At 37.1% G+C, this 12,777-nt stretch overlaps 1 protein-coding gene across 1 annotated transcript in view; it reads right to left on the reverse strand.

Annotated features, from left to right (window-relative positions):
- Positions 1–8,673: 8,673 nt before the first annotated feature.
- Positions 8,674–12,777, reverse strand: part of dlgap2b (discs, large (Drosophila) homolog-associated protein 2b) — a 111,375-nt gene continuing 107,271 nt past the window's right edge. The window contains exon 6 of the mRNA XM_061746663.1: positions 8,674–11,408. Within this exon, the coding sequence (XP_061602647.1) occupies positions 10,597–11,408 (812 nt within the window). The 3' untranslated portion in view covers positions 8,674–10,596. The remainder of the gene's footprint in view (positions 11,409–12,777) is intronic.

Consider the following 12,777-nt stretch of genomic DNA (forward strand, 5'->3'; position numbering starts at 1 on the left):
AGATGTGCAGCAGGCAGAACCCCTGTTTAAAAAGTTGTTTTAAAACATAAATAAATCATTCATTGAAATCAATCATTGAAATTTGGGCTGAATGTGAGAATTGTTTTTACTTCTCTTTTAAATAATACCAGAAATAGATTTTTTTATTATTCTAATTAATCTCCATATTCTTACAGTTGAGACAATTTTATAGTGTTTTGAATGTTTTCTTATCATTATTTCATAAGTGGCACACAAAAAAAACTAATCTATGAAATCCTGTCCAAACTTTCTTTTAAATCAAAGATAAAACTTTTTTCAACATTTTAAACAAGATGCAAACAAAAACAAAGAAAGTTCAAAAGGAAGGACCATTGTGCAACATATGTGGCATCAAAAAGATTTGAGCTGTCAGATGACTTTCATAAAAGTCTTTATGTGGATTTCCATTTCACTTTTTCACACAAACAAAAGCAAAACTCGAATTTGCAATAAAGGTACTGCTGAAAAATATTCATAGTATTGTTTGATATGTTCTCATATGTAGTTTCAGGATGACCAGCTGTGCAGAAATGATTTCTTTAAATGTGACATCAACTGGATGTCAATATGTCTCAGTTTAAAATCTGCAGTGTCCTTCAACATGTGTGCAAGTTTCTAAAGGATACACATACCATCACGAATGCTTGTATTTGAAATTAAAACCAACAAGTGCGGTGGTTGTTTTCCTCTTTAGTTCAGGGGATGGATGCTTCTTGATTTACATTTATTCTTATGTTCATTTGGTAAATACAACTTCATACTGTTAGTAAAACTCAAGCAGTGCCTTTTTGGAAGGCCTCTAAGCAAATATTCACTGGAGAGCATTAATATAGTAAATAAATGGGACAATGTGGCTCCCAGTTTCTCTTGGCACTGACTTTAGTAAACTGGCAAAATATAATTTGTAGGACAGCTCAGCATGATTCTCTGGATTTTGTCTCTTACAGCTGTATCTTCATGAGATGATCCCGTCCACATTACTACTAAAATTCATTACATTAATCCATAACAGTCTTTTGAGCCATCTTTGTTCTAAGAGATGTTGCCACTCTAGGATGTGCTTTTTTTTTTATACTTAACCATGTAACTGTGTTGCAAACATAACAAGTTATTTGTAAGATTTAGTTTTTTGTGTTTCTTTCTGTACTGTACTGAGGTTGCAGCTTAGTATGATTTAAATTTTTTCAAAGCATGGATAACATGATTACTGATTGACATAAAACTATTAATCCTTAATGTATAAAATGACTTGGAGGAAGATACAAATACAACACAATGAAAGTAGATTATATTGTTTCTGGAATGGTGATTTCTTGTGGTCAGTTTTGCTTTCACTGAAATAGTCCAATTATAAATGTCCTTCCTCTTAAGTATTTCCGAGAAGAAAGTATTCATCTATACTATCTGTGTAATTCATCACAGATGAATGTGTAATAACAAGGTAACCCCACATGAATGAATGAATGAATGAATGAATGAATGAATGAATGAATGAATGAATGAATGAATGAATGAATGAATGAATGAATGAATGAATGAATGAATGAATGAATGAATGCAAAGGACGACTAAGACTTGAGAGTGTTTGGCCAATATTCCAGATGATGCAACAAGATTTACAAAATGTCAAAACTCATTTTATCAAGCCTTTTTTCTTTCTTAATAATTAAACAAGTACATTGTTCGTAGTCACATACATATATACATACAGTGGTGATGCCCCCATGGATGCAAGGTGGGTTAACCTGTTATGTATGAATACCACAACGATCCAAGACAAATCAATGGCCCAAAATCTTTAATGTTCACTGCTTTTGACCTTGTGGTGAAGTAGCAAAGTTGTGTTCCCGAACAAATTCCAAGCACATCTTGACAGGTTGAAAGAGTAGGTTTCAGTATACCTCCACTATCCACTGCTAGAGACTGCTGGGGCCTAAACTGACCATTTTCCTTTTTCTTCAGGCCCTAGGACATATTAGGCTAATATGGTATGTTTGTCTTGAAGGTGCAAAAAAGGAAAAAAAGGCGGAAAAGAGAAGACAAAAAATGTAAAAGCAGCACAAAGGAATGTTTTACATGTTAAATATCAGTTTACATTTTTTTCGAATAAATAATGGATTTTAATGTAATTGTGATATGTGTACGGATGGACAGAGCCGATCAGAATGATTCTAAGCTAACCCTAGTTAGTATAAGCCAAGCCAGGTCTAAAATAGCTAACGTATTTATCTTAATGTTTAACTTATTTACCTTAATTTCCTTTCCAGGATTATTAAATTTAATTATGATAACTCAGTTCCAGTCAGCCTACAAGATTTCTCGTTTTGCCCATTTGTTCATTTTTGGATTGGTTGCTCAGAGTTAGCGCCATCCTGAGCTTAAAGTATTAAGAGTATTTACAGTAAATTGGGCAATGTCATATCACCTATAGCTTATAGGGGGAGCTAAGTTCCTTTGTGCCACTTTTGCATAAGAATTTTCTGAATGTTAAGTAACTTTATATTTCTTGAGCAAAAACTAATGTTGGCCTGTTAACAGTCTATGTCACTGGACAGTGTGCATGTGGTGAGAAAAAGTTAAATCTGCCAACTCCCTGTCTAAACACTGAGATTTTAGTTTAGCGCTAGCAGTAGAAGAGAAGTCATCGCTTCACCAAAACATTAACGATTCGTCGATTCGTTGTTTGGTCGTCTCGCTCTTAACACATCTAATTAAATTTGATATGTTGCTTTAAAACAGACATTTTACAACTCACTATTAACAACTCACCATTTTATCAGACCATTCATGAACCATGCTGCTAACGGGGGAAAAATGTTTGCTACAGAATGACACTGGTAGACAAATACAAACTTTGGCACTAAATCTAAGTAATTCAGTCCTAAATCATTTTTAAATTATCCTACTGTATGTAAGACTGATTGAGTCTAGTAAACGTAAAAGTTTTATAATGTACGTAGCTGTTTGAAGATTGTTCACCCAAAGCAAATGTACACAATGGCTAAAGCAAGAAGGTGAATTGTTAATATAAACGGTTTAAACAGAACAATAATATCAAACAATGTTAAAACATAAATTAAACAAACCAAAAGAAATCAATTTATGGACACTGCAATAGGCGCCATGCATGTTTCATTAAAAGTATGTTCCACTTGTGCAGAAGAGGTATTCATAGAATATAATTATTATTTTTTGTTTGTTTTTTACGTCACATAAGAGAAATACAACAAGCACAAAAAGTCCCTGTGATGTAACACAGGCTAGAGAGTCAAACTTTGATGTTAGATTTGGTCTTTTGGTTTGTTGAACTCATTATCTGGGTCTGCAGAATCTTCCACTGGATTCAGTGTGGAAACAAATGAAAACAATAATAGGTGTTATACATAGCATATATGATGATGTCTTTAACTTATGACAGATCTTATATTTGCAAATTGAGAACATGTAAATGAGTCAGACAAAATGATGAATAAATGAAAAGCTGGAGTAACAAGATACAGAAAAGAAGTTAATAAAGCAGTTCCCTACCAGACCTGCCGTACTCTCTACGCACCCCAGCTAAGCTACGGGCGCCTAAAATGGGTTAGGGGGAAAAGAAAAAACACAAAGCAAACCAACATAAAATAAAATGAAAAAAGAAAGAAAAAGAAAAAGGTGACATCTTAGTAGAAAAGTAAGGCATGTGAAAGGGTCAAAGTACTGTAGAAGTTACTGTCTGGCCTGTACCGTGTAATTGTAGTGTGTTAGTGTGCGTGGACAATGGACACAAAAATGCTATTTATGTTGTAAGTTGGTTTTATCCTTGAATGCACTGTAAAGCTATGACCCCCATTTTATAATTTATAAACATCATAAACATTTTAATGCATTGTTTTATATCAATTTATGAAAAATACATAAGGCCAATAAAAAAGTCACAGGAAACACCACAATAAGCGAGGGGAAAAAAAGGAGGAAAACAAAAGTATCACACAATTTCTTTTTCCATTCATTTAACAAAATTGGTATAGGCTAACAAAATGCAGGCTAGACAATGATTTTCAAAAGAATGTTTTATAAGATTGACGAGATCTGATTTCACTTAACAATGCAGTCTGAGATCCCTGAAAATTTTAACATGTGGAGAATAGCATTCTATATCCGAAACACTGATTAAATGAGGGAGGACAACACAGGACTAAAAAAAAAAAAAGAAAGGTTTATATTCAAGCAGTATTACAGGTTCAGGCGAGATCAGATTCCATCCAAAACCCTTTGTCCTAATAACTGGACTTCACAGAGTTGGCACAGTTGTTGCGTCATAGCTATGGATTACAAAAAAATGTAAACACAACCTTAAGGGGTAATAACATACTGTAACATATCGGATAGTGTAGACAGTTCAGAATTTCATACAAATAATTATATATTTCATTACATAAAATATGGTGGCATGGTCAAAAATAATGGTAAATACCCTTTGCCTTTATTTCTTTGTTAAATGTATATTTTTCATATATATATTTTTTTCAAAATAATATTTAGATCTGTATAGAACTGTATTTTGCTACATTTCCACTTGTTGTAAGGGAAAGCTAACTTCTTTGGGCTAAACAATGATATGATTATGTCACAATAGAATGAACGTAATTATAGTATTAGCAAGTTTTCGTGTTTTAATTGATCGTCATTTTACACTCAATTTGAATATAAATTTAGAATATTGTTAAGCATTTTTACAGCATCTCCAATTATGTTACCACAGAACTTTTTTTCCCTCAAAGTTTTTCTAAAGTCGGTAAATAAATGGTCAAAGGTGTACATTTGATTGTTCATTTGTTTTGTACATGATGTCACAAATCATGCGGCTGCTACTAGAGAAATTGAACTTCTAGAATACATATAAGCTCCAATGGCAAAAAATGTAAACACTAAAATAAAAACACTTTCATGCACAAAACTAAAAAACTAAAAGACTTGCATAGAATGAATGGATGTAGATTGGAGACATCATGACTGGCCAGTCTAAAGCACCTTTATTTATCTTTATTTTTTTTTTAATATTCCCCAAACAATAGGAACATATATATGAATGTAATGAATGGTTATGCAATCCCCTCTCTATCAATCAAGAGTTTTACATTTATCTCTAAATATGTTTATGTATTGAAACAATTATGGACTAAATGTTGTCACAACCTTATGCTTTCTTTTATGATTTATGATTGGCTTATCTGTAATGCAAAACTGAGAATTTCTTTGTATTTATAAAAACAAAGAGAATTAGGATCTTCTTAAAATTTGTATTTGTTATTGAAAGCAGTTTTGAGTTTCTTCTTGTTTTCAAACCTTATGAGACCATAAAACCTAAACATGTGCGTTCAGGAATTGCCAAACATACCCAGCAACACTCGCTTGAATGTGATGTTCCTCAGCAACACATACTGTATTTTAGTTGATTAAAGTAAGGTACTCACTCAACAAGACTTTTAATCTCAGGTTTGACAAGTTACTGTAACAGGTATGTGGGTGGAGCAATTGCAAGAACTCACAAGGAAATCTCTGCATTTCTTATCTTGTATGGCTTCATTTTAATGCTGGACTTTTCTGTAGCACAACCTTTATACAAATATAATGTCAATGTGGTTTCCTCTTTGAAACCACATCCTCTTTCAGGAAATACGGTCTCTTTGTCGTGCAAACAGTGAAAAAGATCCACTTAATTTATTAAGTATAAGATTATTTCTCTAGTTTCTGAAAAGTCTTAAAAGGTTCACTTTCTAGTCAGGTATCTGATACATACAGGATTTCTGTTCGTTGTGTGCTGTATTGATCGTCCAAAGATAAGTGCTGTCTAACTTGGGATGTTTGCTCTTCACTTATGGCACGTTTCCACTAGTACCTACTCAACTTTCTTTTCCATTACAATCCAGTACCTGGGAGCAGATGTAGGCGGGGTTAGAGCAAAGCTGCTGTGATGTACCTGATTGTGTGACACAAACGAAGAAGAAAACAACACCAAAGATGTAGAACCTGGAGGACATGGTATATGTGCTGCTTGGTCTGTGGCATGTGTTCAATATCAAGTTAAAATGAGAGTGAGAGAAGGCTTCAAGCGGCGAGGCGTTTGATTTATTTTTTTATCTTGTCTCTGAGCTGCTGAAAAGTCCGTTGGTAGCCGTGAGCAGCTATGGACTGACAAAGCTTCTGGTAGATCTTTTATTGGTCCATCTAGATGCCTTTGAATTATCTCCTCAGCCACCAGGTTTATGAACATCTGCACCTCAGAGTTGTACCATGGAACAGACTTTTGCACTGCCATTGCTTGTCGAATAAAATGAACAATAAGTCAAACGATGTCCACATCCTGACTCAGACGTCTGACTGGACAACCCCCTGACCAATCAGTGGCATGTAGTGCACGGTTAGACCCCTAGTGGAAAAGTGCCAAAACCAAGTCGAGGCGACTAGTGGTACTAGTGGAAAAAGCGCCATTAGTTCCGTGTGTAAACTTTGGTACGCTATGTTGAAACAAGAGCACAGTGGAGTAGATGAGTGGTGGAGGGGAATGGCAGTGGCTAATGAGCAACTATTATACTATTAGTAAGAGACAAAATGAATAATTTGCCAAATGTAGCAGATGATTTAGGAGTTACCAGTTAAGGTTTGACAGGAGCCTAGTTAAGCCATCACTAGTGAGGCGGTGTTAGTACATTCAGTGGTACTATACTGAACCTCTGGGGACATGTCTAAGAGGTAGAGGCCCTCAGCGGCTCTGATTGTCTACTTTTAAGGAGCAATATTTTTCTGTTGTAATTGAGAGGTGATGATCTGCCAGAGCAACCATTACTAGTAAATATGTGATACATTAAAAATGGTAATTATGATCAATTTACTTAAAAACTCAAAATGTAATTTGCAATGCAGTCAATCAAATTCAGTATGTGTTCAAAGATTTTCTCTAGAATACAAATGCACAAAGTGTGTATCTAACAATTGAAAGTAATCCTGACAAATATAACTTGATATAAGTTGATATTGTGATATTTAAATGACTTGAGTTTTCTTTTCTATTTTCATTATTTCTGAGAAATGCCACTGCTGTATGTAACAATGCATTATGGGTAGTGGTGATGTCAATTGGCCAATGGCTCTAGTCTCTAGATAGGTTAATGAGACTTACATTTGACTTTAGTTTGATCCGAAGTACATACACTTACTGGAAAGTACGGAAGATTGGAAAAGATCAGAGCAGTTGTAAGAAGAGAGCAGTTTTAAAACTGCATAGTGCGTACTGTTCATAATGATATGGCCACATGGTATTTGGATGGTACTTTAAAGTTATTTTGTTCTAAATACAGGCCGGCCACTGTGATCAGGTTCCACTATTTGGGCCCCTTGCATGATGGTATACAGTATGCAAGATGGACATGCTGAACATTTTACTGGCACACCATCCAGGTATTTTCACAAATACTGCTGGATATCTATTTACTGAATGCCAAATTTGGTGGTGCTTCGGCAACATGGGGCTTTCTGTCGTATCATTGATCATTGTAGTTTTCAAGGCTTTAATGCGTGTGAATACAAGTTGAATTTAGCAAGGAAAGGGCAATTGTTTGTACCAGTACTGTATGCACCTGAACAGTATACATTGCATACTGTATCCCATAATGCCACTGCAGTGAAAGTCGGCCACAGTAATCATGTGGTAGGCTTACAGTTATGCCAAAGATAATCACTTTTATGGTGCCATCCAATGTACTAATTATCACAGCTATACCAATGTGCAGTACATACAGTACTTTAAACCACATACTACATGGATAATTTTGAACACTGAGCATACTTTTTCTAAAACGGCCTTTGTTATTGCATAAATACAGTATGAAAGAAAGGACTCATCTATTTCAACTTTGACAGTCACAAAGCATTGCTCCTATCTCTCAATGTTGCATAAAGAGACAGTGGGACAAAATATGAACACTATTTTTTTCTACAGTATAATAAAATAAATGTGTGAATTACTTCCTGCTAGCTTTAGCTGACAATGGTATTCATTGATTTAGGGAAGACCAAGAGGCATCATCGAGTTTTCAAAGCGGAATGCCATTGTGGAAGTAGGGATACATTTGTATGTATCTCTTCAGGCGAAATTATGGAAGCTGAAAATTTATGCATGACTGGGGGATGTGTCTTTTTTTCTGTTTGAGTGGTTGCTACATTGCAGTGTAAGGTGTTAATAGCTTAATAGCACTAAGCATTTATCGGTGCAGCTGGCATCTGAGCTTTGAATTTATAGCTAAGAGAGCACAATAATTCTCTTTTTAAAGATAATATTCCTTCCTACATTGGACTAGCAGCCGTCCAGATTGCACCTTTAAGCTAGCGGATGCCTGTGACCCTGAATAAGTATAAGTGTTTATAGGTAATGGATGAAGGCTTTGTTGTGCATTTTTTAACTTTGGCCCCCAGATCCTTCCAGATTAGCCTGGATCAGTCTGGGCCATAACTGCAGTCTGCCTCAGTCTGCTGAGGCTGTCAGCTTCTCCAACCAAGCCACCTATTCAGCCAGCAGCTAGCCTCTGCTGGCAGAGCTCAGCTCCAACAGTTATCGTGTCTGACGATGCTAAAATGAGGATGAATTTGATTTGATGCAAACTAATGTCACAAAATGAATTCAAGGCAATGTTAATTAGCATCAAAGGTCAGTACAACCTAATCTAAACTAAAATTGCTAGCTTGTGGCAACTGAGGTAAGGTGGGCACGTTTCAGCCAACTGCTAGGCCTGTCCGTTACACTTCCTTTAGGCGTCACCCATACTGTTTAAATAGTGGCTTCAAAGCCACTCTCCAGAAACCTAAGGGTGACCTGGCCCACAGAAGTATATGTCCAGTTTTTATTTCGGTAAACCCTGGGGAAGACATGGCAAACACAGCTGAGGACTTATTTCATTTCCTAAGTTGCCCTTCATCTGTAAACTGCAGCCAAAAGCAAAATCATGTGTTACAGAATCAATATATTGACTCTCATATGTAATATGAATTGTAATTTTAAATATTACAATATTATTGAAAAAGTAACTGTTGAGCGTGGCCATTTTATTTCACCACTGAACCAGAATGCATTGTATAGTAAAGTAATAGTGGTCACTGTAGTTTAAAAATACTGGAAAATATTGGAGGACTTTTGACTCTCTTATTGTTTAAAGATATTTTTGGGAGACGCGGGTAATTATAGCACATTCAGGCCAATAAGGCTTGTAAGTTGACGATCTTTGAAAGAACCTTCAGCCACGCTGGACATATAAAATGCAGAAGCATGGATATGGGCTATCATCTTCCTCATGAGTTTCATAAGAAAAGAAAAAACAAAGAAACTGTTAAGTTATAAAACATTATGACAATGGAGACTTTCTACAGAAACTTGAAAAATGGTTGTTTGGTTCAGAACCACGATTACAACGACAATGCCTCTCAGTATTATCTGAACACAGTACTTCCTGTATCTGCAAACAGTACAAGGAGTGGATATAAGTTTCTCTATATACAAAATGGTACATTTATATATTGTACATATACAGAGTTTGAACATGGATGTAGTTTGTGCAGGAATGAGCTGAACCCAATACATTCACACTTTATGATCCCTGTGAATCCCTCTTCCTGTTTTACTGTCCACACGCTGGTGGTCATGGTCAGTCAGAATGATTCATCGTAAACAATTTTGGCCAAGGGCGAAGTTCTCAGAGCTTGGAGACAGTGCAATCCATATGGTGTCCCCAAAGGATTAGACCTCTACAAATTTGGTAGGAGTTATAACAGGCTGTTGTCAATAAAATCTACTTTTTTTTCCTAATCCTTATAGTTGCGTATTTACGCTGCGTGATGCCATTGTGAGTCTTCAAAAATGTCCATTTCATCTGGAACTGGCTACAAAATGAAGGAAGGCTATGGCAAAGGAATGCTATGATTAGGATAATGCAAAATTAAATAATATTTCAATATATTCTTAAATAATGTATTAATCTTCATTTGTTACAAAACTAGGGTTTATAAAGTTATTCACAGTATTTTTTCAGTATACGTAGGTGCTTAAGATGTTTCTACATGATGAGAAACTGGAATGAACATGACCTATTCATATTTGTGTGCAGAAACAGATCAACATGTGCCTTGATGCACAATGGCTGATTCACTGAGTGTTACCCCTCAGATGTCCAATCATGCTTTCTTTAATTAATTTGTTGTCCTTAAGGATAAGTACTTCAGACAGTGGAGGGGGGGTGATGCTGCACTTGTTGGCACTTGAGGATCTGAATATCAGCCACATTCTCTCTCTCACATTCTTATGTCACATTATCCTTGTGTAAAACAAAATTATCCTCTTTTATTTCATGGCTAAGCAAGACACTTGTTAAACATTACTTGAACAACATTGTAACCTGTTCAAGAGATGACAGACTCTGTGTCTGCATAGAGTAAAGGGACATGCAGCAACAGCATTGCCCAGCTTTTCTTGATAAATGCCAGGTTTTCACCCCTTTTAACCTGGCCTCCTCATCTCATTTAACAGTATATGGAAAATGCTAATGATTAGAATGACATAGACAGATATGACATGGGCCCACTTGTGTACTTCCTGCTCCACAGTTCTAGACTGGCGCTTCTGTTACCACCCGTGTGGCTTCCCATCTCTTGGTGTTTATAAAACTTTTGTTTTTTGCTGATCTCCCACGGAAAGTCCTCAAGCGGTAGTGGGCTGGCGGGGCTGCCTGACCCCTCTGGCGTACTCTCTGGAGTGCCTTCTATAATTTCAATCCGGGGGGGGTCCATCAAATCCATGATGTTGAAAGGTGCTGGCTCTGGTTGACACATCACTGACTTGTCCTGTTTCTGCTGTCGAACAGACCAGCTCGAGCCTGCTTGGATTCCTATGGACACTCTGTCATCTGTTTGTGTGGTGCTGTCACTGCAAGGCTCTCTGCACAAAGTCCACATGTTGTAGCACTGAGTAAAGTTGAAAAAGTTGCTGTTGAAAGTTTTCAGCTCCCCACAGACATCCCTCCGCAACTCCGCTAGTTCATAGCGCATCGCTGAGATTTCATCCTTCCACTGCAAGTTAAAGGCTGCTACCATGTTAGCAGACTCCTTGAAGGCCTGAAGGGCCTGCGGGACCGGGGGTTCAGAGGTGGCTATGGGGGAAGGGGGGACCCTATATGAAGGAGGGGTTGCCGGTGGGACCGAGATGGCTGTTACAGTGGAGCTAGTACTGTGCTGGCTGCGAGCAGCAGCAGTCTCTCTCTCCAGCCTTTCAAGCTCCACATAAGCAGAAGAGCTAGCAGCATCATCATCCTCTATCATGTCGTCATTTAGTAAAGATGTCCCATCCAAAACATCATATCCCTCTGGAAGAAAAATACGAGTGTGCAAACAGAAGAACAATCATGGTGAAAGAAACAGCTGGAGTGTGATTTGATTAAGTTTCTGAAATTGTAAACAGACACATATCTATGGAAAACATACAGTATATGAGTGGATACGTTTTTAAAATCTAAGGCTTTACGAACACATCAACACCGACATTGTCAGTTGTACTGTTCAAATGTGAGTATGCTTGCACTACAGATGTTCAAACCAAGATGTACTGTAGGTGTCTTGCTGGTGGGATTTTAAAGCATCACTGCATACACTGACTCCTTGTTCTCAGTTTGTTCATCATGCTGCAGAAACCAAAGAAGACCAGGTTGGAGATGGTGAGGAAGCCAAAAGGAGTGATCAATTTACAAATTTACAAATAATCTGTGACCAGTTTTTAATTGGTGGTGACAGCTATGTGAAGAAACTGGATACAAGACTGACACTGAACATGACATCTTTTTGCTGGACTAGTAGCTAATGTATTATTATCAGCAGCTGTCTTGCTGGGTGTTTCTTGTTTTGAAGTTTTCAACTCTATTTTTGCCCATTTTATTGTTAGATACTTCACAATTGTGTTGAACAACATTCAGACTGATGTCTGAATGTGATGTATCGTATCAAAACTAGTGTCCTATCTGTCTTTCATGGCCAAGTTGTGTAAGCTTATATCCTGTCTAGACCAAGTTTTATAATTTAGCTGATTAACTGTTCTTCGTCTGTTAGCATTACGGCTAACAGATACTCGTGGCTCACGTACGGTTAATCGAAGTGTTTAGCCTTGGTTGCACAGGGAGCAAAAGCAACGTGGTCCAGCTTTGCAGCAGGTTTGCTCTGTGTTCAGCAAGATCCAAGTCCCGACAAGGACCATCTGAAAAGTGGAGCGCTCTCAAGCCCTGCCTCCTCGGTTGGATGTGAGATTCCAAGTTTGTCCAAAAGCCTTAGCGATTACGTTATAATTGCACAGTACTCCTTGTTAGCACATAGTTCAGTTTACTTCTTAAACACTATAAAACTATCTACAGCCTCCACAGATTAACGTAATGTCCACATATAGTACAAGTCGGAGCTGCTCCTAGTGGTGTTTTATTTTGAAAATTCACCTATTTTTCGTTACCATTCTCATGACTAACTTCCTGCATACTCAATATTTTCTCTGAATTGTGGTTCATTGACGGTTCAGTCCCAGAATAGAATTGATTGGAGCAGAACAGGCGGTTGATTCTGGGACGCTTCTGATCAGCTCCACGGCATTTGCTGTGTGACGACTGTCATTGACTAGAATGGAGGCGATTCGTAGCAGCTGGCTCAGCTTCTGCTCCTGTTCTGCATCCTGTCCAACACAGGCTTTAGAAGCTG

Source organism: Cololabis saira, chromosome 18 (genome assembly GCF_033807715.1).
Source record: "Cololabis saira isolate AMF1-May2022 chromosome 18, fColSai1.1, whole genome shotgun sequence".
In the NCBI taxonomy this organism is placed as follows: Eukaryota; Metazoa; Chordata; class Actinopteri; order Beloniformes; family Belonidae; genus Cololabis; species Cololabis saira.